Genomic DNA, 26722 nt, shown 5'->3' with positions numbered 1-26722 from the left:
CAGGGCAGTTTGATAAACTGTTTTCGGTCACTTTTAAAATTGACTCAGAAAGGTAAACTTAAAAATGGCTCCAAAGCATTATAGTATGTACTGCGTCCACCCACAATATTTCTAAGTGCCTCTCAGTGTCGTATCTAGTGCTGTGGTCATTCAGAAAACCCACATGGGAAAAGAGCAGGCATGCTGGATTGAATGCAGGAGAAGAGGGGAGATGCTGCGGGTGGATAGAATATCTTGGGGTCTGCGCTGAGGGGAATGTTGGGGCACAAAAGATGGGGTACATTGGATAACGTCAAAGCAGGCAGGCTGGATGGGAGGTGAAGTGTCAGGTGGCCTTTTCCTGTTCCTAAAGTAATGTAGGTTTCAGAGTAACAGCCGTGTTAGTCTGTATTTGCAAAAAGAAAAGGAGGACTTGTGGCACCTTAGAGACTAACCAATTTATTTGAGCATAAGCTTTCGTGAGCTACAGCTCACTTCATCGGACGCATACTGTGAAAAGTGTAGATCTTTTTATACACACAAAGCATGAAAAAATACCTCCCCCCACCCCACTCTCCTGCTGGTAATGGCTTATCTAAAGTGATCACTCTCCTTACAATGTGTATGATAATCAAGTTGGGCCATTTCCAGCACAAATCCAGGTTTTCTCCCCCCCCCCCCATTTGCTCCAACCCCTCAGACAGAGACAAACACCTACAAGATCTCTATCAAGCCTTCTTACAACTACAATACCCACCTGCAGAAGTGAAGAAACAGATTGATAGAGCCAGAAGAGTTCCCAGAAGTCACCTACTACGGGACAGGCCTAACAAAGAAAATAACAGAACGCCACTAGCTGTCACCTTCAGCCCCCAACTAAAACCCCTCCAACGCATTATTAAGGATCTACAACCTATCCTGAAGGATGACCCAACACTCTCACAAATCTTGGGAGACAGGCCAGTCCTTGCCTACAGACAGCCCCCCAAACTGAAGCAAATACTCACCGGCAACCACATACCACACAACAGAACCACTAACCCAGGAACCTATCCTTGCAACAAAGCCCGTTGCCAACTGTGCCCACATATCTATTCAGGGGACACCATTATAGTGCCTAATCACATCAGCCACACTATCAGAGGCTCGTTCACCTGCACATCCACCAATGTGATCTATGCCATCATGTGCCAGCAATGTCCCTCTGCCATGTACATTGGTCAAACTGGACAGTCTCTACGTAAAAGAATAAATGGACACAAATCAGATGTCAAGAATTATAACATTCATAAACCAGTCGGAGAACACTTCAATCTCTCTGGTCACGCGATTACAGACATGAAAGTTGCGATATTACAACAAAAAAAACTTCAAATCCAGACTCCAGCGAGAGACTGTTGAATTGGAATTCATTTGCAAATTTGATACAATTAACTTAGGCTTGAATAGAGACTGGGAGTGGCTAAGTCATTATGCAAGGTAACCTATTTCCCCTTGTTTTTTCCTACCCGCCCCCCCCAGACGTTCTTTTTAAACACTGGATTTGTGCTGGAAATGGCCCACCTTGATTATCATACACATTATAAGGAGAGTGGTCACTTTAGATAAGCTATTACCAGCAGGAGAGTGGGGTGGGGGGAGGTACTTTTTCATGCTTTGTGTGTATAAAAAGATCTTCTATACTTTCCACAGTATGCATCCGATGAAGTGACCTGTAGCTCACGAAAGCTTATTCTCAAATAATTGGTTAGTCTCTAAGGTGCCACAAGTACTCCTTTTCTTTTTGCTAAAGTAATGTAGAGTCTTCTGATTTCCGCTCTCCCCTCTAATCCACTGCCCATCTCTGAGATAGGAGCTGAGAATATAGAACCCTGCACCCACACACACTGCCTGTCTGACACTAGGATGTTAACTAATAGTAGGTTATTGACTAGGGTTTTAGCTTACACCATCTCCTGCAGAACAAAGTACAACAGGAAGACATGGAAATATCATCAATGTGGTTTTGCGAGTGGCTTTATAAATTTGGTTCCAACTCCCCCAACAGATGAGATGGGATCTTTCCAGATTTATAATTCCTCTGAAAACACCCCCGCGGCCCGGCCTGCCTTTCCATGGAAGAGAAATCAAGCTGTATTGCTTTTGGCACACTGAGTCTTTCACCCCAGCCGCTTGTCAAGTTCCCAGGCACACTGGGCAGAACAGTTTAGTTCCTCTAGACGTGAAGGACAAGCTAACAAGACCCTGGTGGACCTCAAAGAAGCACACACTGGTAAATACTCCAATTTACCCCGAGCAAATGCATTACTCGACCATCAGCCCTGTGGCCAGAATGCCAGTGGTGAGTTTAAGCTAACTGCTGAAGCTTTTTGCACAGCATGTCTGTGTGTGTGTGAGAGAGAGAGACACAGACAGAATGACTAATAAAGAATATCAAAACAATTTTTTCCACTTAAGCTTCTTTTACGTTGCTCCTGCCAAATAAATAAACACACAATACTGACCAATTCTAGAGGTTTTTTCTTCTTCAAAAGCACTTTACAAGCAACAATTAATTCATCCTGTGTGTTACGAGCTGTCAAGGTTCCTTCCCCACTCTGAACACTAGGGTACAGATGTGGGGACCTGCATGAAAAACCTCCTAAGCTTATCTTTACCAGCTTAGGTCAAAACTTCCCCAAGGTACAAAATATTCCACCCTTTGTCCTTGGATTGGCCGCTACCACCACCAAACAAATACTGGTTACTGGGGAAGAGCTGTTTGGAAATGTCTTTCCCCCCAAAATACTTCCCAAAACCTTGCACTCCACTTCCTGGACAAGGTTTGGTAAAAAGCCTCACCAATTTGCCTAGGTGACTACAGACCCAAACCCTTGGATCTGAGAACAATGAAAAAGCATTCAGTTTTCTTACAAGAAGACTTTTAATAGAAATAGAAGTCAATAGAAATCACCTCTGTAAAATCAGGATGGTAGATACCTTACAGGGTAATTAGATTCAAAACATAGAGCACCCCTCTAGGCAAAACCTTAAGTTACAAAAAAGACACACAGACAGAAATAGTTATTCTATTCAGCACAATTCTTTTCTCAGCCATTTAAAGAAATCATAATCTAACACGTACCTAGCTAGATTACTTACTAAAAGTTCTAAGACTCCATTCCTGGTCTATCCCTGGCAGAAACAGCATACAGACAGACACAGAGACCCTTTGTTTCTCTCCCTCCTCCCAGCTTTTGAAAGTATCTTGTCTCCTCATTGGTCATTTTGGTCAGGTGCCAGCGAGGTTACCTTTAGCTTCTTAACCCTTTACAGGTAAGAGGAGCTTTCCCCTGGCCAGGAGGGATTTCAAAGGGGTTTACCCTTCCCTTTATATTTATGACAAGAGCATTAAAAATAGCCCCACAATCACCTTACTTCTGGCCTGATCCCAGCAACTTCAGTAGACCTTGGAACTGGATTCCACAGAACTGCAGATAAGAACATAAGAACGGCCATGCTGGGTCAGACCAAAGGTCCATCGAGCCCAGTCTCCGGTCTTCTGACAGTGGCCAATGCCAGGTGTTTCAGAGGGAATGGACAGAACAGGGAATCATCAAGTGATCAATCCCCTGTTGCCCATTCCCAGCTTCTGGCAAACAGAGGCTCAGGACACCATTCCTGCTCTTCCTGGCTAATAGATAAATTCATGGAGGATAGGTCCATCAATTGCTAGTTCTTTTTTGAACCCTATTGTAGTCTTGGCCTTCACAACATCCTCTGGCAAGGTTGACATTGTTGAATGACATTGTACGGAATTAAGATCAGTTCCGTGAAGATACAGGTATGTGAAATGTTTACTATTGAAATATAAACTTCTTATCTATTTTGAGGTTTTTTAACACTATGTATAGTTAACCCCTGGAATTTACTGGGATAGGATATTGTTGAGGCCAAGAGCTTAGCAAGGTTTTTAATTGGATTAGGTATCTTTATGAATAAGAATAGCAATTGCAGTTATACAAACTAGGATCAGAATTACAAGATTTTTCACGCTTCATATTGCAAGAACAGGAAATTGCATGGGTTTTTTTTTTCATAACTTCATAACTGTTGTGTCCGTTGTGCAGTGTTGCCAGCTCTTGTGGATTTATTGCAAATCTCACAATATTTGATGTTTGATGTTTGATGTTTTTCTTCAAGCCCCAGCTTCTGGAATCATGTGATTAGGTGAACATGGCAGCTTTCATTTAAATAAAAAGTGTCTAGCCCTCATGTTTGCAGAGAATGGTTGAAAACAAACAAAAGGAAGTATTTCTTCACACAACACACAGTCAACCTGTGGAACTCCTTGCCAGGTGATGTTGTGAAGGCCAAAAGCGTAACCAGGTTCAAAAAAGAACTAGATCAGTTCCTGGAGGACAGGTCCATCCATGGCTATTAGCCACGATGGTCAGGGACACAACCCCCTGCTCTGGGTATCTCTAAACCTCTGACGGCCAGGAACTGGGACTGGATGACGGGGGATGGATCACTTGATAACTTCCCTGTTTTGTTCATCCCTTTTGAAGCATCCAGCATTGGCTATCATCGGAAAAGATGATACGGAGCTAGATGGGTCCTGGGTCTGACACAGTATGTCCTTATGTGATTCACGTGCACTAGAAGGCTCAAAAACTAAAAGGCAAATGAAAAGAACCCAAAATCTATCTCATGATTTTTTGACCTGACTCGTGATTTCTGAACACTTGGGGTTAGCGATGCTGCTTGTGGCAAAGAAGTATCAAGGCTTGGTTGTAACAAACATGACGGGGATTCTTTACGGAGTCTAATGGGTACAGGCCAATCCCATGGTTCTCTCTGGCTCTCCAGCTCCCAAACTGAATAACAACAGATTGTGCCCCTTGCACCTCCCGAAATCCTGACCTGGCCTATGCAATCACGGAAAAGACAGCGGACTGTCTACAATAACCAGAGTCCCAAATAGCTCCAAGCCAAGCCCCTTGATTTCTGTGGCATGATGCTACTGAAATCTGTGGCATACTAGGAATACCATGGCTACCTGAGGCACACCCTAAATTAAATTATACTCAACAGTACTGACTGTTATTCATTGGGATCCAAATCCTGAAGCCCTTAATTTTGATCTAACTCAGGCAGGCAGTAGCGGGTGAAGGAAACACATGGCAATAAGGGGGAGGAGGAAGTGTACTGTCCTTATGCAGATGGCAGTCGGTGAAAAGCAGGTGGGCACTGATACTCCAGTGATAAGCATGGTCTAAGAACCTACATAGAACAGAAGATAGGAAGTGAGAAAAAGAGAATTCGTGCTACAAGCTGGGGACTCATCACATGGAAGCAAAAGAGGAGGAAAGAGACCTGGGTGTGTGCTTCGATCACAGGATGACTACGTACCACTAAGGTGATGCGGCTGTGAAAAAGGCATTCAGCCAGGCACTTCCAGTAGAGAAATACGAATGCCATTGCACAAGGTGTTGGGAAGAACTCATTTGGAACACTGTACAATCCTGAGCACCCATGGTTAAGAAAGATTAATTTAAACTGCAGCAGCTGCAGAGAAGAGCTACTAGGATGATCGGGGAGTGGCCAGCCTATCTTATGAGAAAACGGTGGAAAGCTTGGCTTGTTTGGCCTGGCAAAAGGAAGGCTGAGAGGGGATGACTGGTTTCTATAAATACATTGGGGGGGTCAATACCACAGAGGGTGAAGAGCTAGGTAAACTGGTGGCACAAGAATAAATGGAAATAAACTGGCCATGAACAAATTCAGGCTGGAATTTAGAGGAGGGTTTCTACTCATCAGAAGGGTGAGGTTCTGGCACAGTCTCCAAATAGGAGTGGAGGGGCAAATAACTCTGTTTTAAGAGAGAGCTGGACACATGTTGAGTGCAAATGTCTGATGGGACTGCTTGTGATGGGGGGACAGTCAGGGCTCAACAGCCATGTGGTTCACTGTTAGGGCTTCCCCCTCGCCCTTCCCTTGGTCCTTGTCACAGAGACAGAAAGCAGAAAACCAGAGTCCAAAGTGCAGGCAATGCGATGTTTATTGGATTAATCAAGCATATTGTAACAGGGTCGGGCCAGATGGCTATAGGAGAGTAATAGAAGGCAGGCTAATCAGGGCACCTGGGTTTAAAAAGGAGCTCACTTCAGTTTGTGGTGTGCATGTGAGGAGCTGGGAGCAAGAGGCGCTAGGAGCTGAGAGTGAGAACGCGGACTGTTGGAGGACTGAGGAGTACAAGCATTATCAGGCACCAGGAGGAAGGTCCTGTGGTGAGGATAAAGAAGGGGTTGGAAGGAGGCCATGGGGAAGTAGCCCAGGGAGTTGTAGCTGTCGCCCAGCTGTTCCAGGAGGCACTCTAGACAGCTGCATGCCACAGGGCCCTGGGCTGGAACCCGGAGCAGAGGGCGGGCCCGGGTTCCCCCCAAACCTCCCAACTCCTGGTCAGACACAGGAGTCGTCGACCTGGACTGTGAATTCAGAAAAACGGCCAAGCTGAGGGCTGCTGTGAAGCTCCAAGGCGAGTAAATCCGCCAATAAGTGCAAGACCCACCAAGGTAGAGCAGGAACTTTGTCACAATATCCACAGCTCTGCACACCGGTAGAGCTTTTTCCTGTCCCTGTTTCCCCTCCTCTTTCTTAGTAGGCCTAACTATACCTGCAGTGCACGCCCCTGGCAACACCCCTTACAATTTAGGGTCATGTTCCATTTTGGAGGGTCGTGAGTCTGGGGGCTTCAGTACCACCTCTTGTGTACCCCATGAGGGGGGTAAGGAGTGAGGTTGTGTTTCGCCCAGGGTCACCCTTTCTTTGGCTATTTAGCGTTTCTTATGCCTCCTCTCATCTCCCCTTGTCCCTCCCGTCTTGTTGCTTGACCTTGCCTTGAGATAGGAGCCAAGGCAGTCGTATATTAAATTCCCACCAAAAGCCAGTAATGCTTTAGCTCTATTCCTTATCTTTTCTCATTATACTAACAAACCCATCTGGTTGGGCAGAAGCAACAGACGGTGTCTTTGTTCTTTCTTCACACATGTAAGCAGGGTCTGAATGATATTACTACGGAAATAAGAATTTCGTAAGTCAAACGGGCAAACAAACCCTGAAGTGTCTATCTCAGGCAGATACACAGGCCTGAATGCTATATTAACATCACTAACATTCATGTCCGGTTTACGTCTTACGTTCCTAAAGCGCATGGCTTAAGGTTTCAGCTGCCCACTGGCAGGGATCAAGAAGGGATATTTCTCCCCACAGTGTGTATTGGAAGGCATTTTTAATCTCCTTCCTTTGAAGCATCAGGGATGTCCCTGGCTGGGGGACGGGACATTGGGTGGGGTGGGCCAGGGCTGTGAGGTGGCACGGAGCATCCTCTCGCTCAGGGGCTCAGCTGTCTGGCTCTTGCGCACAGGCCCAGGGGTTGAGCTGATCCCCGTACGTGGAGTCAGGAAGGAATTTTCCCCCAGCTCAGATTGGCAGTGACCTTTTGTTCACCTTGGGATAATTGGTAAACATAATTCAACTTGTGGCCTTGAGCATTCAAGGGGTGGAGACAGGGATCTACAATCTTATTCCCAGTGTCCAGTTAAAAGATGCCTGGCTGGACAATATTTTCTCCTCCAGGAGCAGGCTGAGTGTCTAGCTGGAGCACACTCAATGCAGCTAAAGCTCTCCCTTGTGATGGGGAGCAAGAGGCCGGCAGAGAGAATTTCTCCTCTGAGCAGGCTTCAGCTGGGAGCTAAAACAGGATAAATAATAATCCCTAGCTGTCATATAGCATCTTTTCTTCCATAGATCCCAAAGTGCTTTACAAACGAGGTCAGTATCATTATCCCAATTTAACAATGGGGAAACTGAGGCAGGAGGAAGGAAGAGACTTGCCCCAGGTCATCCAACAGCCAGTCGCAGAGCTGGAAACTGATCTGAGCTCTCATGGGTGCCAGCCCCGTTCCCTATCCACTAGGTCACACTACCTCACTGGCATCCAGCAGAGGAATTGCCAGAAAATCTGCCTTTTCGCAATCCAAGAGGACTCTGAAGCAGCTGCTCCAGAGGGTGAGTTCCCCGTGGTCTTGGCGTATCGCTTAAAAACCGCTCTGCCGCTCTAGCTCCAAAAGTCCCTTCTGGGCTGTGACAAAACCGGCCGCCTCTCATCCCCCCGCAAGGAAGTGGCTGGGGAAGGTGAGACCAAGCGAGAACAAGAGGCCTCGCGGAAACTGCTCTGCAGCCTGAACTCCAGCAGTTGCTGCCGGCACCCGTGTCAGACACCGCACACGCAGGCAGCGGGGATTGCACCCCTGGCCCCAGCCAGGGCTGTGCCCAACAGGGAGGCGTCACTCAGATCAGGGGATAGCCCGCCATAAACACCACCCATAAACCGAGGGCCATCCAAGGAGAAAAAGGCCGCAGCCCAGGGAGGAGGGGGTTGTCCCCTGCTCCCCCCAGGCGCCACCAGGGGGTTGGCCCCTGCTCCCCACTTGAGGATGGGCCCCCTGCTTCCCCGCAAAGGGAAGGATGGACCCCTGCTCTCCCAGCCCCCCCCCCCCGGGGATTGGACCCCTGCTCTCCCAGCCCCCCCCTCCCCGGGGATTGGGTCCCTGCTCTCCCAGCTCCCCCCCCAGGGATTGGGTCCCTGCTCTCCCAGCTCCCCCCCCCCCCCCCGGGGATTGGGCCCCTGCTCTCCCAGCTCCCCCCGCCCCGGGGATTGGACCCCTGCTCTCCCAGCCCCCCCCCCGGGGATTGGACCCCTGCTCTCCCAGCTCCCCCCCAGGGATTGGGTCCCTGCTCTCCCAGCTCCCCCCCCAGGGATTGGGCCCCTGCTCTCTCAGCCCCCCCAGGGATTGGGCCCCTACTCTCCCAGCTCCCCCCCCCCCGGGGGATTGGACCCCTGCTCTCCCAGCCCCCCCCCCAGGGATTGGGCCCCTGCTCTCCCAGCTCCCCCCCCCCCCCGGGGATTGGGCCCCTGCTCTCCCAGCTCCCCCCCCAGGGATTGGGCCCCTACTCTCCCAGCTCCCCCCCCCCCCGGGGGATTGGACCCCTGCTCTCCCAGCCCCCCCCGGGATTGGGCCCCTACTCTCCCAGCCCCCGCCGGGGGAGCGATGGGTCCCCGCCCCTCCCAGGAGCCCCATGGCGGCTGACACACGCCCCCCTCCCCCGTGTCCCGTGGCTCCGCCCACCCCAATGGGCCCGCCCCCTCGCGCTCCGCGCCCCGCGCCCCGCGCCCCGCCCCTCCTGTCGCACGCTCCAGGCCGACCCTGTTTGGGCCGCGCGGCCGCCGTAGCCGCTTGGGGGGGGGCGGCTCTGGGATCAGCGCGCGCGGATTCAAATGGCAGCGGTTGAGCAGTGAACGGAGCCGCGGCAGGTAACGGGCCGGGATTCGCCCCTCCCCCCTGGGGGAGGGGACCCAGGAGTCCTGCGCTCCCCCCCCCCCACCCGCATCCCCCGGAGCCGGGGAGGGGACCCAGGAGTCCTGTGCTCCCCGCCCCCGCATCCCCCTGAGCTGGGGAGGGGACCCAGGAGTCCTGTGTGGCCCCCCTGCATCCACCTGAGCTGGGGAGGGGACCCAGGAGTCCTGTGCTCCCCCCCCCCCGCATCCCCCTGAGCTGGGGAGGGGACCCAGGAGTCCTGTGTGGCCCCCCGCATCCACCTGAGCTGGGGAGGGGACCCAGGAGTCCTGTGTGCTTTCCCCCCACTCCTCCCATCCACTCGAGCGGGGGAGGGGACCCAGGAGTCCTGTGTCCCCTCTGATCCACCTGAGCCTGGGAGAGCTCTGTCTATGTACACTCTCAAGCTTGTCTTTCTCACCAACAGAGGCTGGTCTGATGAAAGCTATTACCTCCCCCACCTTGTCTCTCTAATATCCCGGGCCGCATGGCTAAAACAACACTGCAAACAACTTGTTAGGGCAGCTAGAAAGCTCTGACCTGGGTTGCAGTGTCGGTTCAGGTTTCCCTTAAGTTCAGGACAAAATCTACAGCACATATTTATAGAATGTGCTAATTAGTATGAATTATAGACTGTGCTTAAAGGTATGGTAGGAGATAGATAGATGATGTTCTGCACTGGAGAAATACATTGCAGGCAGATCTAACGTAAATTGCAACTCTCTTGTGTCATAAAGCTCAGGACAATTATCCACAATGGAAACAGCAACTGCCTTCAAGACTCCTAACAAAATAATTAATAGGAAGAAATCTGGTAAGTTGTATTCAAATATGGCCTCTGGTTAACTATTGTAGAATAGGGTTAATTTTATCCCCTAAAACACTTCCACTGAAGTATAATCAATACTGAAGTTTTTTTAGTCAGATTATGTCTGGGTCCAGTGTTTCACAATACAAAGCTAGTGGTGGTGTGGTTGTAGTTGCCTAATAAACAAGATAGTGCTGATCATGTCCTGTTAGAATGACTATTTGTAATGGTTATGTTTATAATATGGATTTGAAAGTGAGAGAAAAATAAGTTTGTTTTGAGATCAGACGTTAAATTACTGGGAAAATAAAACTCCACGTGAAGTTTTGTTAAAGATTTCCATTGAGATGTACACCAAAGGTGGTATGACGCATACATATTTGGATGGTTTCCTGAAGTCTAATCAAAGAAGAGGAGGTTTGTTAAGCGCTTTTTTTAAAAAAAAACTAAATCTCATCTACCTCTCTTCCATACAAAGCTCCAAGTACAGTTGTAGTCAAAAATACTTGTAGCAAGAGCTTTGAGATCTTCAGATGGAAGGTGCTAAAGAAATGGAATGATTTTTTTCTTGGTTTGTGTTTTTAGACAATGGGCCATGCGGACCTTCAGCTTCTGTAGTAATTCCAGCCTCTCCTTTCATGCAGAAGCTTGGTTATGGAACTGGAGTAAATGTTTACCTTATGAAAAGGTAAGTGTAAGAACATAAACAGGATAGGGTGGCCATTACCTGGGACTTTAGATCATATACTACTAGGATAGATTTTTTTAAAGAGACTTCTGTGCTGATGAAAGATGCTGGCTTGCCTGTCTTGGAAACTGAAATCTATCCACAGCTTGTGTACAACACTGGCAGTGCAAGATGCCCCAAACGGCCTTATCAGTATGCCTTAAACCTAAACTGGAGTCATCACTACTAGCTCAGTCTTCATGGCTCATTAATTCTTGGGGACTTTGCTGGAATTACCCCACACTGCTGGAGTTCCTCTGAGGTTGACTATAATATATGACTGTAGTAGAAATTCGAACTCTGTGCTGTGCAGTGTACGATTTATTATTAAGTTGGCAAAATTAATTTCATAGTTTTAGGTTTACTGTTTAATTCCACAAATTAATTGTACATCCATCATTATGTGAATGATACTCTTGGCCAACACTGAATAGATGCCTGTGATAGATCTTTCATCACTGATGTCAAATATGGATGGGACGATGCTTCATTTTCTAACAGAGCGAATTTTTTCCATACAGATCTCCTAAAGGCTTGTCTCGTTCCCCATGGGCTGTGAAGAAAATTAATCCAAAATGTGACAATAAGCAGCAAAATATATATCAACAGAGACTGAATGAAGAAGCCAAGATTCTGAAAAACCTTCAGCACCCAAACATTGTAGGTAAGTTTCAGACACAACTTAAGATGCTTAATTTGCAAATGTAACTATTGGAGCCATCTCTGAGGCTTAGTAAGGCAGGTGTCTCCTTCCTGATGTTACCTTCCCAGAGCCGGGGGGGAAAGCACAAATGGCCCTGGACCTTGTTTGAGCAGCAGAGGGTGCATGTGCATATCCCCTGACCCCTACATTCCATAGAGAGTACAAATGTACTGGCCCCTCCAACTCTCCCTTCATTCCTCTCTATCCACCAGCTGGCATGGTCACACTGCAACTAGTTTCTTCCTCCATCAGGCCCTTGGCCGTGTATAGAGTTCCAAATCTATCGATTTGGCTTAACAGGTCATGTAACTCTCTGCGTAACATTAAGCGTAACCTTAAAAGATCTAATTCTGGCCAGCGTACTGGTGCTGCCATGAAGGAGAATTCAGAAATACCTCAATATCCCACTTCTAGCATGTGGGTTATCAAAGCATTGTAGAGTCGCTCTCTTTCTGTCCCCACAGGAGAGGAATGAACCAGAGATCTTATTCGCAGGCATGCTAGGCTTATCCCAGAGCAGCCTTGCAAAGCTTCAGATTGCCTGCTGGCATCCTGTAGACTCCCTTCAGTGCCCAGATCCTACAAACACTTACACAAGTTTAACTTTACTATATGGGTATACTTGGTCCTGCCTCAGCACAAGGGACTGGACTAGGTGACCTGTCAACATCCCTTCCAGCCCTACACTTATATGATTTTTCGCACTGACTACAATTAGACTTCTCACATGCACAAAATTAAGTATGTGCCAATATTTATAGGTTCAGGACCTGAGGGAATAGTGACAACATATTAGAATGTGTCCAGTGTAGGGTGCTAGAAATCTTTTATTGATATCTGGGGTGGTGTCATTAACACACACTGAATAAAATGCCAAACTTGACATTTCAAAAAGCAGACAAACAGAAATAAGCACAGCATCAAGTACAAAAAGTGGTTACTGCCAAAGATTGCGCTCTAAATACTTTGTAAGCAGACACAGGCATTCTGGTAGCTTGTTCAGTCCAGCTCTTTACTGGATCTTTGATGCTGTGCGCTCATTAATAATAATAAAATGAATTAATGTATGCAAAATAAGCCAGTTCCTGAGTTATGGAAAGTCTAGAACCTCTTGAAAACAGCTTCTATAAAAATTCTTGACTTTCAGTGTTAGTAATAGTTTGTGAAACCATGGTATATTCAGTGAAGTTTTGGTTAATACCGTAATATATCATTAATCCCTGGGATTATTACCTTTGTCACTGAAATCAGCAGTTGATTTAGCTTTTTTCTTTACTGTGCATTTAAAAAAAAATCAAGATGTTTTCATTTTTGCTAGAAATACCATAAGTGCTCCAGGAGAATTTTATCAATTTATATCCCCCCAAATGATGAGTGTTCTCCCTTCTCAGCAAGAATTCAATGGCCAAGAACATTGTATTGAGGTTTCATATTGCAAAGATTTCATTGCTTTTGCAAAATGTACTACAGAACCCGTACATGATTATTTGTCCGTTATACAATGGGAAAAATCATGCAAAAACGCAAGTGTCATCTTTTTAGTTGGGGAGAAATTTGCAAAGTCATAACATAATATGTTAATATCAGGGAGTTTATCCTGGGAAATTATGTGAAGTCAACTAATTATCCTTTAACTTACAATAAAATAGTCTAAACCATTTATTAAATGCTGAAACCATTTTAAAACCCCATGCGCCATTCTATTGAACATAGTCAAATGCCATGGCCAAGACTGTCAAAAGGGGCTAATGATTTTTGCGTGCCTCAAGTTTTAGGTGTCCAGTTTGAGACACTGTAAATGAGTCTGATTTCAGTGCAGAGGCACTCAGCACTTTCTGAAAATTAGACACCTCTCCCTAAAATGTCTCAAGTTGGGCACCCATTTCTGGAAAACTTGGCCTGTGGCTTTATATGGAAAAAACCTGAAGGCCAGTATGTGCTGTGAAAATTTTCCCAAAAACTCTTAACTGGTTTTCCCAGGTCAGTTAATTTGAATTTTAAATGGGTTGGAGTTGTAATGTAGAGCAGGCTCCAGGTGGCCTAAACCAGTTTCAAATGGTCCAGGCTGCAACCTGGCTTATATTATGGCTCCAAATGGTTTTAAAATTGGTTTTGTTGAAACTGTTGTTAAAGCCAGTTAGAATTTTTGGGCAGAAACCCTAGCGCTGATCAGGCTAAAGGTGTCACAGAAGTTGTGGTCATTACAGTTATACAGCTGTAACTGTGAACACTTTGATATTGTTTGTTTACTTATTCACAAAATTCCGTAATGATGGGTGGCCTAAATATCACTGTGAATTAGTGAGACTCTGCTGTCAAATTGTGCTACTAAGCATACGCGTAAAATGCCTCTTCTGCAGATATTGCCTCTTCTGGTCCCCTAAAAACAGATTACATCTCTAATTGTTTTAAGGATACCGTGCATTTACTCAGGCCAACGATGGAAGCATGTGCCTTGCTATGGAATACGGAGGAGAAAAATCTCTCAATGACTTAATTGAAGAGAGAAATACAAAACATCAGGGCCCTTTTCCTGCTGCTACAATTCTCAAAGTTGCCTTGAACATGGCAAGAGGGTTGAAGGTATGTTTTCTAGTGATATTAGCTGTTTCATGGCAGAGCTGTATACAGGGGTGATGCTTTATTTTCCCAGTAACTCAACCTGAGAGAATCCAAAGGATGCTGCACTAGTATCGGCGTGTGGTTTGCAGATGCCACAAGTCCTTGTTAAGGTGCCACTCTGGTTTCATGGAACGTGATCTTGAGACCAAAGAGACCACAATCCCATTGTGCGAGGTGCTGTACAAACACGGAACAAAACGATAGTCCCTGCCCCAAACAGCTTACAGTGAAAGTAACCCAATAAGTGATACAACTTTGTTAATACGGGCCCCCACTGGCTTACTCACACTTTTCCGTTCCTTTGGGAATCACCCACTTTTCCTTCTTGCTAGCTGCTAGAGTCCACCCTCAGCCTCATGCTGGCAGCCAATAAAGGAGCTCTGGCTCCAGCAGACGTTGTGGGTAGGTGGGATGGGCAGATAATCTGACCGGGAGGCTGAGGGGTTTGGTCCTGAAGATCCTGGAGGGGTACACAGAGAGAGGCATAAGAAAGAAAGAAAAAAGCAGCCGTATCGCTCTCCCCTACCACCTGCAGGGCCCCTGGGCAGTTTTATTCACTGATATTTTTAGTAAAAGTCACGGACAGGTCACAGGCTGTGAATTTTTGTTTACAGCCCGTGACCTGTCTGTGACTTTTACTAAAAATACCCGGGACTAAAACGTAGCCTTAGTTATAAGCCATGAAAATGGAAGGTTGCATGGAACAGCCTTTTCAGTGATAGTTCTCGCATTGTTGTTAGTGTCACAGTAGCAATGTAAAAACGTTGGGCTAGATTCTCCGCTCGAGTAAATCCGCATCGCTCCATTGAAGTCTGCTTGTTTGTCTCATTCATCTGATATGTCATGTCTTCTAGATTAGTAGATTCTTTGGGGCAGGGACTGTTGGACCTAGCACAACTGAAACCGTAAGATGACTCTGCAGTATGAATGTTAAATAATAATATGATGATGCTTCACTGCCCAAACCTGTTTTAAAATAGCCTCTTTCTCTGTTTATTGCTTCTCATCTGTGAGTGGGATGCTATTTGTTCCTTTTTCTGCCTTGCAGTATCTGCATAACGATAAGAAACTGCTCCACGGAGACATCAAGTCTTCTAACGTTGTCATTAAAGGTGACTTTGAGTCGATAAAAATCTGCGATGTGGGAGTGTCCCTGCCACTGGATGAAAACATGACTGGTATGTGGGGCTGTCAGCTTGGACTGCTCCAGTCATCTGGACACTATGGGTGTCCGGGACCAGAAAACTAAAGCTAGCTTTTGACCTGGAAGGGGCAAGGATGACCTACTGGTCTAAACTGAGGTGGTGTCTGCTCTGTGTAGACATTAAAGATCCCATTGTGTTTTCATAAAAGGAGATTGCTGTGCAAGGATGCAGTTTCCGTCCCTGGCTCTATGCCATGTGGTTGCTACTCTTTGCCCCAGAGATGGCTGCATTTCAGTGGAGGTGCTTCTTATAGTTTAAGTGCCTTCCAGGTGAATGGTGCTGCATAATTGCAAGGAACTTCCATGTTACTGGAAAGGGCCCCATATTGCATTTCTTGGACTCCCGAACTCACCTTAACGTGCATAGGAGTTCCAGCGTACAAGGAACACTGGATTAGGCCTAACAGATTTTGAACTGGCATCTGGCTGTGGGGAAACCTTAACTCCTGCTTGAGAGTTAAGTAAATTAACCTTCTATTTCATAGTTCTGGAGACCAGCCTGAGCCAATTGTGAAAATTATCAATGTTTTACTTAACTACAACAAGAAGCAGATGTCTAATGGCCTGTTGGTATAGCTGTCAAAAGCAGGAATGTGTTTGGGTTAATTACAAAATCACTTCCCCCTCTGTTTCTTTCCCCAGTGCTTGGGTTTGCACCAGCTGACTGATGTATGAAGCTGCACTATTAGATTTTTATTAGTAACTCTTTCATTTTATAAGGGAAGAGAAGGGAATGTTGCCATGACAAAATGGGCTTTGGAGCTGGGAGGGGATAGGGCCACAGGAATGATCACAGGAAGGAAGTATGGGCTGGATGAATGCACTATAGGGTGGGTAGAAAGCTGGCTAGATTGTCGGGCTCAACGGGTAGTGATCAATGGCTCCATGTCTAGTTGGCAGCCGGTGTCAAGTGGAGTGCCCCAGGGGTCGGTCCTGGGGCCGGTTTTGTTCAATATCTTCATAAATGATCTGGAGGATGGTGTGGATTGCACTCTCAGCAAATTTGCGGACGATACTAAACTGGGAGGAGTGGTAGATACGCTGGAGGGGAGGGATAGGATACAGAAGGACCTAGACAAATTGGAGGATTGGGCCAAAAGAAATCTGATGAGGTTCAATAAGGATAAGTGCAGGGTCCTGCACTTAGGACGGAAGAATCCAATGCACCGCTACAGACTAGGGACCGAATGGCTAGGCAGCAGTTCTGCGGAAAAGGACCTAGGGGTGACAGTGGACGAGAAGCTGGATATGAGTCAGCAGTGTGCCCTTGTTGCCAAGAAGGCCAATGGCATTTTGGGATGTATAAGTAGGGGCATAGCGAGCAGATCGAGGGACGTGATCGTCCCCCTCTATTCGACATTGGTGAGGCCTCATCTGGAGTACTGTGTCCAGTTTTGGGCCCCACACTACAAGAAGGATGTGGATAAATTGGAGAGAGTCCAGCGAAGGGCAACAAAAATGATTAGGGGTCTAGAACACATGACTTATGAGGAGAGGCTGAGGGAGCTGGAATTGTTTAGCCTGCAGAAGAGAAGATTGAGGGGGGATTTGATAGCTGCTTTCAACTACCTGAAAGGGGGTTCCAAAGAGGATGGCTCTAGACTGTTCTCAATGGTAGCAGATGACAGAACAAGGAGTAATGGCCTCAAGTTGCAGTGGGGGAGGTTTAGATTGGATATTAGGAAAAACTTTTTCACTAAGAGGGTGGTGAAACACTGGAATGCGTTGCCTAGGGAGGTGGTGGAATCTCCTTCCTTGGAAGTTTTTAAGGTCAGGCTTGACAAAGCCCTGGCTGGGATGATTTAACTGGGAATTGGTCCTGCTTCGAGCAGGGGGTTGGACTAGATGACCTTCAGGGGTCCCTTCCAACCCTGATATTCTATGATTCTATGATTCCCAGTGCGGAGGGTAGTTAAACACATTAAATTATGGGTGACTGCAAAGAACAAGTCCTCTAGATTAGAAGAACCTTCAGCCCAGCTCTGAGTGAAGTCTTGTGGTGTGTCACGTGGAGACAATATCCAACTGGCCAAAAAAGGACACTGAGTCCTTATCCATAGGTAAAGCTGCAAGTTTGTCACGGAAATCACAGATTCCAGGACCTCCGTGACTTCTGCAGCGGCCGGTGCAGCTGGCCCAGGGGCTGCCAGGTCAGGCAGCCCCTGGGCTAGCTGCTGCTGGGGCAATCTTGGGCCACCTCAGCCCCCCTCAGCAGCAGCAGGAGTTTGGGTGTGGGAGGAGGCTCAGGGCTGGGGGTGAAGGCTCTGGGCGGTGCTTACCTCGGGGGGCTCCCCAGAAGCAGCCACCTGTCCCTCCCTCCGCTCCTAGCAAACGTCTCTCCGCTGGCTGCCTCTGCCCTCAGGCACTGACCCCGCAGCTCCCATTGGCCGCGGTTCCTGGCTAATGGGAGCTGCAGAGCTAGCGCTTGGGGTGGAGGCAGCGTATGGAGCCATCTGGCCACACCTTTGCCTAGGGGGGAGCCATAAGGAGCCAGGTAAGGGGCCTGCCAAACCTCCTCCTCCCCCCCAGCACCAGCAGGGGTGCCAGGCCGCATGCTGCAGCCTGCTCCCCCAGCACCAGCAGGGGTCCTGGGCTGCTCCCCCCAGAGCACCCATGGCGCCCCCCGGGCCATTCCCCCCCAGGGCACCCAGGCCACGCCACTCCCCCACTGCCCAAGATTTAGTTAGGGGTATATAATACAAGTCATGGATTGGTTATGGGCCGTGAATTTTTGTTTACTGCCCGTGACCTGTCCATGACTTTTTATTAAAAATACCCATAGCCTTCGCCGTGGGGTATCCAAGAATTAAAGAATGATGGTCTACAAAGTGATAAGGATTCTAACATTAATTTCTCATTAGTGCCAGATACTTCTGAAGATCAGCCTTGCAGCACAAGTGTAATGTTTCTCGAGCAGCTGTGAGCCTTCTGATAGCTCAGTGAATTATTAGGCAATGGGGAAAGTGTGCCGAAGCCACTGCTTGCTGGAGCATCAGCGTACAGCTCAGCACGCTGGCTTCACTAAAAAGCAACGTGCTGCACCAAAATCTCTTCTGCAGGAGCGAGCGGGCATCAAGTCAGTGACTGGGTCTCCTTATTCAGTCAGATACCGACATTTTTTCGACTCTTTATAAGATTAACTAGGAGCTCTTGGAGACTTTAAAAACATACTGACCAGTAATAAACCTTTGCTGGATTAAAGAAAGGTAAATCGTTGTCTTGCTAGCAGCGGGTCACCTGGCATGATGTAAATTCATCCCTCCATCCCAGCCACCTTCAGACAACAGCTGGGAAATGGACTCTGTCAGAGGCGTTGTCCTCTGGCTTTAATAGAACTCTTGTTGATTGACTGGGAGAGGTAGAGTTGATTCATCAGTGTAATAGATCGCAGGTGCTGCACCTCAGGATCATATTCCAATCCAGGCCTCTCTGCCGGCATAAGGTTCCCACGAATCACAAAGGTGAGATTCTAGACCTTTCTCTGCTAGATTGAAGAGCCCATCCATGATTAAATATTTGTTCCCCATGTAGATACTTACAGACTATAATCAAGTCACCCCTTAAACTTCTCTTTTGTTAAGATTGGGCTCTCTGAGTCTGTCACTACAAGGCAGGTTTCTAATCCTTTAATCCTTCTTGTGGCTCTTCTCCGACCCCTCTCCAATTTATCAACATCCTTCTTGAATTGTGGGCACCAGCACTGGACACAGGATTCCAGCAGCGGTTGCACCAGTGTCAAATACAGAGGTCAAATAACCTCTCTGCTCCTGCTAGAGATTCTCCTGTTTTATGCATCCCAGGATTACATTAGCTCTTTTGGCCACAATGTCACAGTGGGAGCTCGTATTCAGCTGATTATCCACCAGGACCCCCAAATCTTTGTCAGAGTCACTGCTTCCCAGGATAGAGTCCCCCATCCTGTAAGTATGGCCTGCAGTCTTTGTTCTGTGGGGTACACATTTACATTTAGCCGTATTAAAATACACACTGTTTGCTCACGTTCATTATTGATGACCTGTGCTCATTTACCACTTCCCTGACTTTGGTTGTGTCACCTGCAAACTTTATCAGTGATTTTGTTTTCTTCCAGGTCATTGATAAAAATGTCAAATAGCATAGCAATAGCAAGAACCGATCCCTGAGCCACTCCACTGGAAACACACCCATTCAGTGATGATTCCCTATTCACAATTGCATTTTAAGACCTATCAGTTAGCCAGTTTTTTAATCCATTTAATATGTGCCATGTTCATTTTATATTCTAGTGTTTTAATCAAAATTTTGTGCAGTACCAAGTCAAGCGCCTTATAGAAGCCTAAGTATATCACGTCAGCACTATTACCTTTATCAACCAAACTCAAAGAAAGAGATCAAGTTAGTTTGATAACTACGGTTTTTCCATAAATCCATGTTGATTGGCATTAATTACATTACTCTCCTTTATTAAAGAACTAATGGAGTCCTGTATCAGCTGCTCCATTATCTTGCTCAGGATTGATGTCAGGCTGACGGGTCTATAATTACATGGGTCCTCCCCCTTACCTTTTTAAAGAACTGGCACAATATTAACTTTCTTCTGGAACTTTCCCAGTCCCCCAGAATTTATTGAAAGTCAACAATAACGCTCCAACAAGCTCCTCAGCCAGCTCTCTTAAAACTCTTGGGTTTGTTAACTGAATCTGATTATTTTAAAATGTCTAACTTTAGTAGCTGCTGTTTAACATCCTCTAGAGATACTGGTGGAATGAAAAGAGTGTTATCACCATTTGATGAGACTACATTATCTGTTTTCCCCCCCCACCTCCCCCAAATACAGAACAGAAATGTTTATTGAACACTTCTGCTTTTCTACATTATTACTGATGATTCTACCATTTCCATCTATTGTTAGGATACCATTGTTAGGTTTCTTTTTGTTCCTAAATATATTTACAAATTCCTTATTGTTTTTAACTGTGCTGGTCATAGATTTCTCCTTGCATCCCTTTGCTTCCCTTATCAGTTTTCTCCAATTCCTGCCTCCTGATTTATAGTATTACTGTCAACTTCCATTTTCTTCCATTTGTTATATATATATTTATTTATATTTTACAGTACAACTTTCTTCTTTGACTGTTGCTTTTTGGGCATCTTGTAAAGTGTTCTTAAATGATCCCCAGTTATCATTCACATTCAGAACATGTTTGTTAGTCATGCTGTTCAAGCAGACCAAATGCTAAATGATCCTAACTCCTCAGTGTATTAAATCCTGAACTGGAGCTTCTAGTATTCTGTTGATCTTAAGACCCATGCCTCATAGCACCAAGCAGGCAGACTTTGCAGTGGAATCTATTTGTGGTGTCCTGTGTTGTTCCTAAAACGTGCATGAATTTAGTAGAAGTCTATATTCGGTGCTTATTATCCTTGACTTAAATCTGCAGCACAGAACAGGATATCTGCATGATGGGGTACAGGCCCTGCGCTGGTGCAAAATGTTACCTTTCTACAGTATGTAGCTTAGTCCCCCTGCGCTCTTTAGGTGTGAATCTAATCACTGGGTGTTGGGACACACCCCAAACTTGATTCTTTCTGTTCATTTTAAGACCTCTTCTAAAGTAGGGGGAGAAAATGTTTTTAACAGTTAACACACTGTGTTAAAATCCTAGTGTGGACAAGTCAAGCCGTAGTTTTAACACACTAGCAGGGTATGGTGACCCCTCACTTCCTCCTAGAGTTTGCTTTGCCCAGCTAACGCATCTTCAAATCCTAGTGTAGTTGAGGCAGTTATGGTTTAACATGTTAAGTACACCGTTTTTCCTAGTGTGGACATGGCTTGAGTCACGTGTTGTTTCTCTTCAGTGAGTGACCCGGAGGCACTTTACATTGGCACGGAGCCATGGAAACCTAAGGAAGCTCTGGAGGATGGTGGTGTTATCACTGATAAGGCGGACATCTTTGCTTTTGGACTGACTCTGTGGGAGATGATGACCCTTTCCATACCTCATCTGAACCTGCCTGATGATGATGATGACGACGATGAAGGTCAGCTTTTATTTCTTACAGTCCCAACTCTTAAAATCAAGCACCTCTTGCAGGAAGCTGCCCTTAAAGATGGATTTACCCAATAGTGGAACTGACTGTGTCGAACATTTGTATGTGCAGGGGATGCCTTAGGGCTTGTCTACACTACCAAGCCTACACTTGCACCGCTGTGGGATTGCTCCTGTAACTCCTCTGTGCCAACGGGAGAGTTCTCCCGTCGACATAATAAAACCACCCCCACAAGCGGCAATAGCTATGTTGTCAGGAGAAGCTCTCCTGCCAACAAAGGGCTGCCCACACCGGTGCTTCTGTCGGTGTAACTTACATTACCTAGGGGTGGTTTTTTTGTTTTGTTTTTTCCACACCCCGAGCGACATAAGTTATACTGACAAAAGTGGTAGGGTAGACAAGCCTTTAGTTTTCAGAGTAACAGCCGTGTTAGTCTGTATTCGCAAAAAGAAAAGGAGTACTTGTGGCACCTTAGAGACTAACCAATTTATTTGAGCATGAGCTTTCGTGAGCTACAGCTCACTTCATCGGATGCATACCATGGAAACTGCAGCAGATTTTATATATACACAGAGAATATGAAACAATACCTCCTCCCACCCCACTGTCCTGCTGGTAATAGCTTATCTAAAGTGATCATCAGGTTGGGCCATTTCCAGCACAAATCCAGGTTTTCTCACCCTCCACCCCCCCCACACAAATTCACTCTCCTGCTGGTGATAACCCATCCAAAGTGACAACTCTTTACACAATGTGCATGATAATCAAGTTGGGCCATTTCCTGCACAAATCCAGGTTCTCTCACCCCCTCACCCCCCTCCCAAAAACCACACACACAAACTCACTATCCTGCTGGTAATAGCTCATCCAAAGTGACCATTCTCCCTTTAGCGTTTCTTTAACGCACATCCACTAGCGAAGACCCGTGTGAATCATGACCTGCTATCAATACAACTAGAAAAACAATTAAACTGTCTTGTGTTCATCTACTTAAATAGCCTATTGAAAGAGGACATAAGGAAATAGTGAGGGGAAAGGTTAGCCAAGACCTTTCTCTGCTCACTGATTGTTTTTTTTAACCCTTTCTTTTGCTTCTGAGAACTGCCTGGCTGGTAAGTTCCCAGTTTTCTCACCTTGCTGGGAGCGTGTTGCAGCACAGAAGAGGCACTCAAAGCTACTCGGGGGGGAGGGGGCTTACTGCAAAACATGTGCCTGGCTGCTGTGCACAATGGTTTTGCAGGTGGCTGAGCTGCTTTAAAGTTTGTTTGGCTTTTTAAATCCAAATGAGTTGTTAAATGTGCCTAATTAATCATTTTAAATACTGACGTGCCCCATAAGAAGTCCAGCTGCTTGTTAAACAGCTGCAGGAGAATTCTCCCTTGAAATTCTGCTGCTTATCAAATTCCTCTCAACACTAAACTTGGCACGAGAACCAAGTTACAACTGGATAGTCCCTCAACATGGTTCCCGTTGTGAAGTGTAGATAGGACCAAAGCACGTTTCTGAATCATGCTACGGCCCTGCTAAAAGCTAAGTGAAGTTGCTTAGATTATGATTCTGGTCCATCTATACTGCAAGACTGAGTCATGTTTTAATTGTGTTGGGGAAGGGATCTTCCATGGGGGTAGCTGCAGTTTAACTAGGACCAAAGTGATGTGGTCAGCATGACAGTCAAAGGATAACAACATTCTTCTCCAGCCCAGTAAACTGAGCTCAACAAGGCGTCAGAGGCAATTGGACTACTCAGACTCGGAAGCCAAAAGAGATGCATAACCTAGTTGAACAGTGTGAATGTGTCCCCAGGATCTCTAGATCTGAAAACATCCGCCTCCCCTGCTTGAACTAACAGTCGTCCAGCTCCTAGACTTAGTCTTGCAGATGGCCCAGCCAGTGCGTTATTATAGTAGCATTTAAACAGCTCCTGGCTTTACATTTTGGGGTTAGGGCTTATATTGTAATAGCGCAGTGATATTTCCATTTCCTTGTTAAAAGGCCAGTGCTGCTCCATTCAGTCACCTTGTCTCTGCTGCACAAAAGCCGGACAGCCTCACTAATCCGTGACTGCTGTTTTAGACGCTGGCTGGCCCAAGTGCCAGTACTCTCCTCCTTCCACCAAAAAGTGGCCCTCAAACAGAACAAAACGGCCCTTTGAAAGGGGGCACTAGATGGTGCGGGTGACTGGGGATGAAATCTGTAGGGTTATAAGGGGATAACCTGGGATCCCTAGATTGTCACCTTAGTTCCAGCCAAGGCCAGAAGTGATCGGAAGTTGGCCCTTAACTATCTGGCTCTTTTGGTGAGTTGTGCAAAGAGGGTTGGGTGGTATCAGGCCAATCTATGAGCACATATATGCATGTTGCCAAAACCCCACCGCCCGTACTGACACTGAAACGTGTTGGCTGACTAGACAGACCAAGGAGGGAGTAGGTTCTGGAGACACCCTCCTTCTCTTACCTTTAGAAGTGGTCCTGCCAGGTTACTTTTGAGGCACGTTGGCAGAGTGGAAGAAGCATATGCTGTTGACTCCTATGCTGTATCTGTACTGGATCCGTGGAGGTTTCAGTCTCCAGGGCTGTCAAGCCAACACTGAATTCACTATTTTTTTAAGGAGAGTGGTAACTTTATCCAAAAAATCAATATAAATACGACCAATGTAATTTGAATCCTAAAACTGTCATTCTAGGTAGAAACTCCTCCCAAAATAAGTCTGATAGAGAAGTTTCTAACCAACAGAGGACTGAAGTTCTGGAACAACCTTCTAAGGGAAGCAGTGGGGGCAAAAGACATCTGGCTTCAAGACTAAGCTTGATAAGTTTTTATGGAAGGGATGATATGATGGGATAGCCTAATTTTGGAAATTAATTGAGCTTCAACTATTAGCGGTAGATATGCCCAATGGCCTGTGATGGGATGTTAGATGGGGTGGGATCTGAGTTACTACAGAGAATTCTTTCCTGGGTGTCTGGCTGGTGAGTCTTGCCCACATGCTCAGGGTTTAGCTGATGGCCATATTTGGGGTCAGGAAGGAATTTTCCTCCAAGGCAGAGGTCCTGGGGGGTTTTCGCCTTCCTCTGCAGCATTGGGCACCGGTCACTTGCTGGATGATTCTCTCTACCTCAAAGTCTTTACACCATGATTTGAGGACTTCAGTAGCTCAGACGTAGGTTAGAGGTTTGTTACAGGAGTAGGTGGGTGAGATTCTGTGGACTGCGTTATGCAGGAGGTCAGACTAGACCATAATGGTCCCTTCTGACCTTAAAGTCTATGATTCTATGACTCCCTTTGCTCTGGCCTTCAAACAAGCTGGCCAGTCCAGCAGCAACCCTAGAGCTTTCTTTGTTCCTCTAACTCAAGCCCCAGTATCTCCACAAAGTGCCAGAGCAGTCAACATATTGACATACAAATAAGCACAGTTGGCATCTCGCTGAGCTTCCTAATCCTGACATTCAACACACCTCTTAAGATGGAGTAGGGTTTGCCTACACCAGGTGTGTGACCAAGACTGTTACACCCTGTGGGAAGTAGTGAAGTATATGACTTTAAAGTTAACAGTTGGACAACTAAAAAAAGATTTTTAAAAAATCACTAAACTTTCACCTTAGCTAACAGAAAATTTCATTCAGGTAGAATCTGATCCTAATGAAGCTGATAGCAGTACTGAAACCGACTTCAGTGGGATAAGAGTAAACATGTAAATTAAACAAGGAAATTACAAATTGGTATTTAAAAATCTCTGGAAATACTTCAGAATCTCCTTGGCTATAAACCATGCAGCTGTATAATCACTTGGGGGGGTGTTCCTGTTTTAATGAGATTCCAACAGGAAACATGGCTTGCTGGCAAGTATCTAGACGTGGTAACTGCAGGGAGGCTTTTGCATTTGTCCCAACGGTCCGCAGTTGGCGCTTTTTCTGAGGGGTCTAGAAAACCAAATGATTGATTATAGTTTGAAGTGGTAGATTGTAAATGCAAAGGGACTGAATCAGCAAACCAAAGTGGCAGAGGCCCAGCTGCTTCTGAAGCGTTGCCGCATGTGAGATGATCCATGGGCTTGTAAGCAAAACAAACAAGATCTAAGGTAGCATGTGCTGAACTCTGGCTCTAGAATGGCAAGCAACTCTTCAAAGGACCAGTTCTGTGGTTCTCCTGCTCCCTACCCTTCAAATCCCCATTCAGAGGAGGAAAAGACTGCATGGGTTAAATGGATGGATGGCCCTTGAGAAGGTGGCATTCACTTTCCAATTAAGACTACCAATTACTGCTGCTGACTTGTTTTAAATGTTCTTTGCCAGAAACAACATTTGATGAAGAGGACTTTGATGATGAGGCGTATTACGCAGCTCTGGGCACCAGGCCACCACTGAACATGGAGGAGCTGGACCAGTCATACCAGAAAGTGATTGAAATGTTTTCCATCTGCACGTGTGAGGACCCGAAGCAGCGCCCCGCTGCTGCACACATTGTCGCAGTCTTGGAGGAAGACATGCATCACCAGTAACTGATGATTTCATATCTCTGCATTCTGATGGGGAATTCTTTAAGTAGTAACCTTTGCACTGGATAAGTTCATAGCATTCTGTAGCTTTAAACAAATATTAAGCATTTGAGAAAAAACTAGCACTTCTTTAAAAGAGAGAGTGCTGATGTGAATTTGATTTAATAAAATATTGGTTTGTAACAAGATAGCTATGTTTGACATAAGAACTTTAATCTTTTTAAATACCATGTGCTTGTCTCGATTACACTTCAGGCATTTTTATAAACAGTAAGGTAACTTAAGTACATGACTTCCTGCAATGCTGAGAGTTCCACACTGTCCATTCATCTGGCAGCTAGTTGTGTCCAAATCAGTAAACTTTTTTTGAACCATATTTTAAGTATTGTTGCCATCAGGTACGCTGAGTGGGAGCTCTGACTTATTTTCAACTTTGTCAAGTATGTGTTGAGAGATCTTAATTACGTATGCCTTGAGTTTCCCATTTGTAAACCGAGGAAAAGACAGAGGACTACTTTGTAAAGTGCTTTAAGAACCCATGATTTAGTGCTCAGGTGTTAACTGCCTTAGAGCAGGGGTCAGTAACTTATGGCACGCTCAGCCTGCTGCCAAACCCAGGCCAGGACCCCAGCAGGCAGCAGTGTGCCATTAAAAATCCTGCCTGCCCCAGCCCGCTCTTTTCTGCCCCCCTACCTCCTGCAGGGTGAAGAAGCTTGGTCCTGCTGGCTGGCTGCTACTTTTCTGCCCCCCCCTTCCCCCAGTGTGCTGGGTTCC

At 46.2% G+C, this 26722-nt stretch overlaps 1 protein-coding gene across 2 annotated transcripts; it reads left to right on the top strand.

Annotated features, from left to right (window-relative positions):
• Positions 1-9205: 9205 nt before the first annotated feature.
• PBK (PDZ binding kinase) lies at positions 9206-26136 on the top strand. 2 transcript variants are annotated; one of them, XM_077812311.1, is made up of 8 exons: positions 9206-9337; positions 10097-10173; positions 10753-10855; positions 11416-11558; positions 14011-14180; positions 15268-15331; positions 21262-21444; positions 25746-26136. In XM_077812311.1, exons 2-8 carry the CDS (start codon positions 10116-10118, stop codon positions 25949-25951), a joined length of 927 nt encoding a protein of 308 aa, XP_077668437.1. In that variant the 5' UTR covers positions 9206-9337; positions 10097-10115; the 3' UTR covers positions 25952-26136. The 2 variants fall into 2 exon arrangements, with proteins under 2 accessions (XP_077668437.1, XP_077668436.1); XM_077812310.1 differs by having other exon boundaries at positions 15268-15397.
• Positions 26137-26722: the final 586 nt, after the last annotated feature.

This window comes from Eretmochelys imbricata, chromosome 3 (assembly GCF_965152235.1).
Source record: "Eretmochelys imbricata isolate rEreImb1 chromosome 3, rEreImb1.hap1, whole genome shotgun sequence".
Lineage (NCBI taxonomy): Eukaryota > Metazoa > Chordata > Testudines > Cheloniidae > Eretmochelys > Eretmochelys imbricata.
This window is presented reverse-complemented; position numbering and strand designations above follow the sequence as displayed.

Coding starts and splice junctions, on each gene's coding strand:
- PBK (XM_077812310.1), top strand. CDS start 10,116: ATGGAAACAGCAACTGCCTTCAAGACTCCTAACAAAATAATTAATAGG. Junction 10,174..10,752: donor AATTAATAGGAAGAAATCTG/GTAAGTTGTATT, acceptor TTGTGTTTTTAG/ACAATGGGCCATGCGGACCT. Junction 14,181..15,267: donor ACATGGCAAGAGGGTTGAAG/GTATGTTTTCTA, acceptor TCTGCCTTGCAG/TATCTGCATAACGATAAGAA.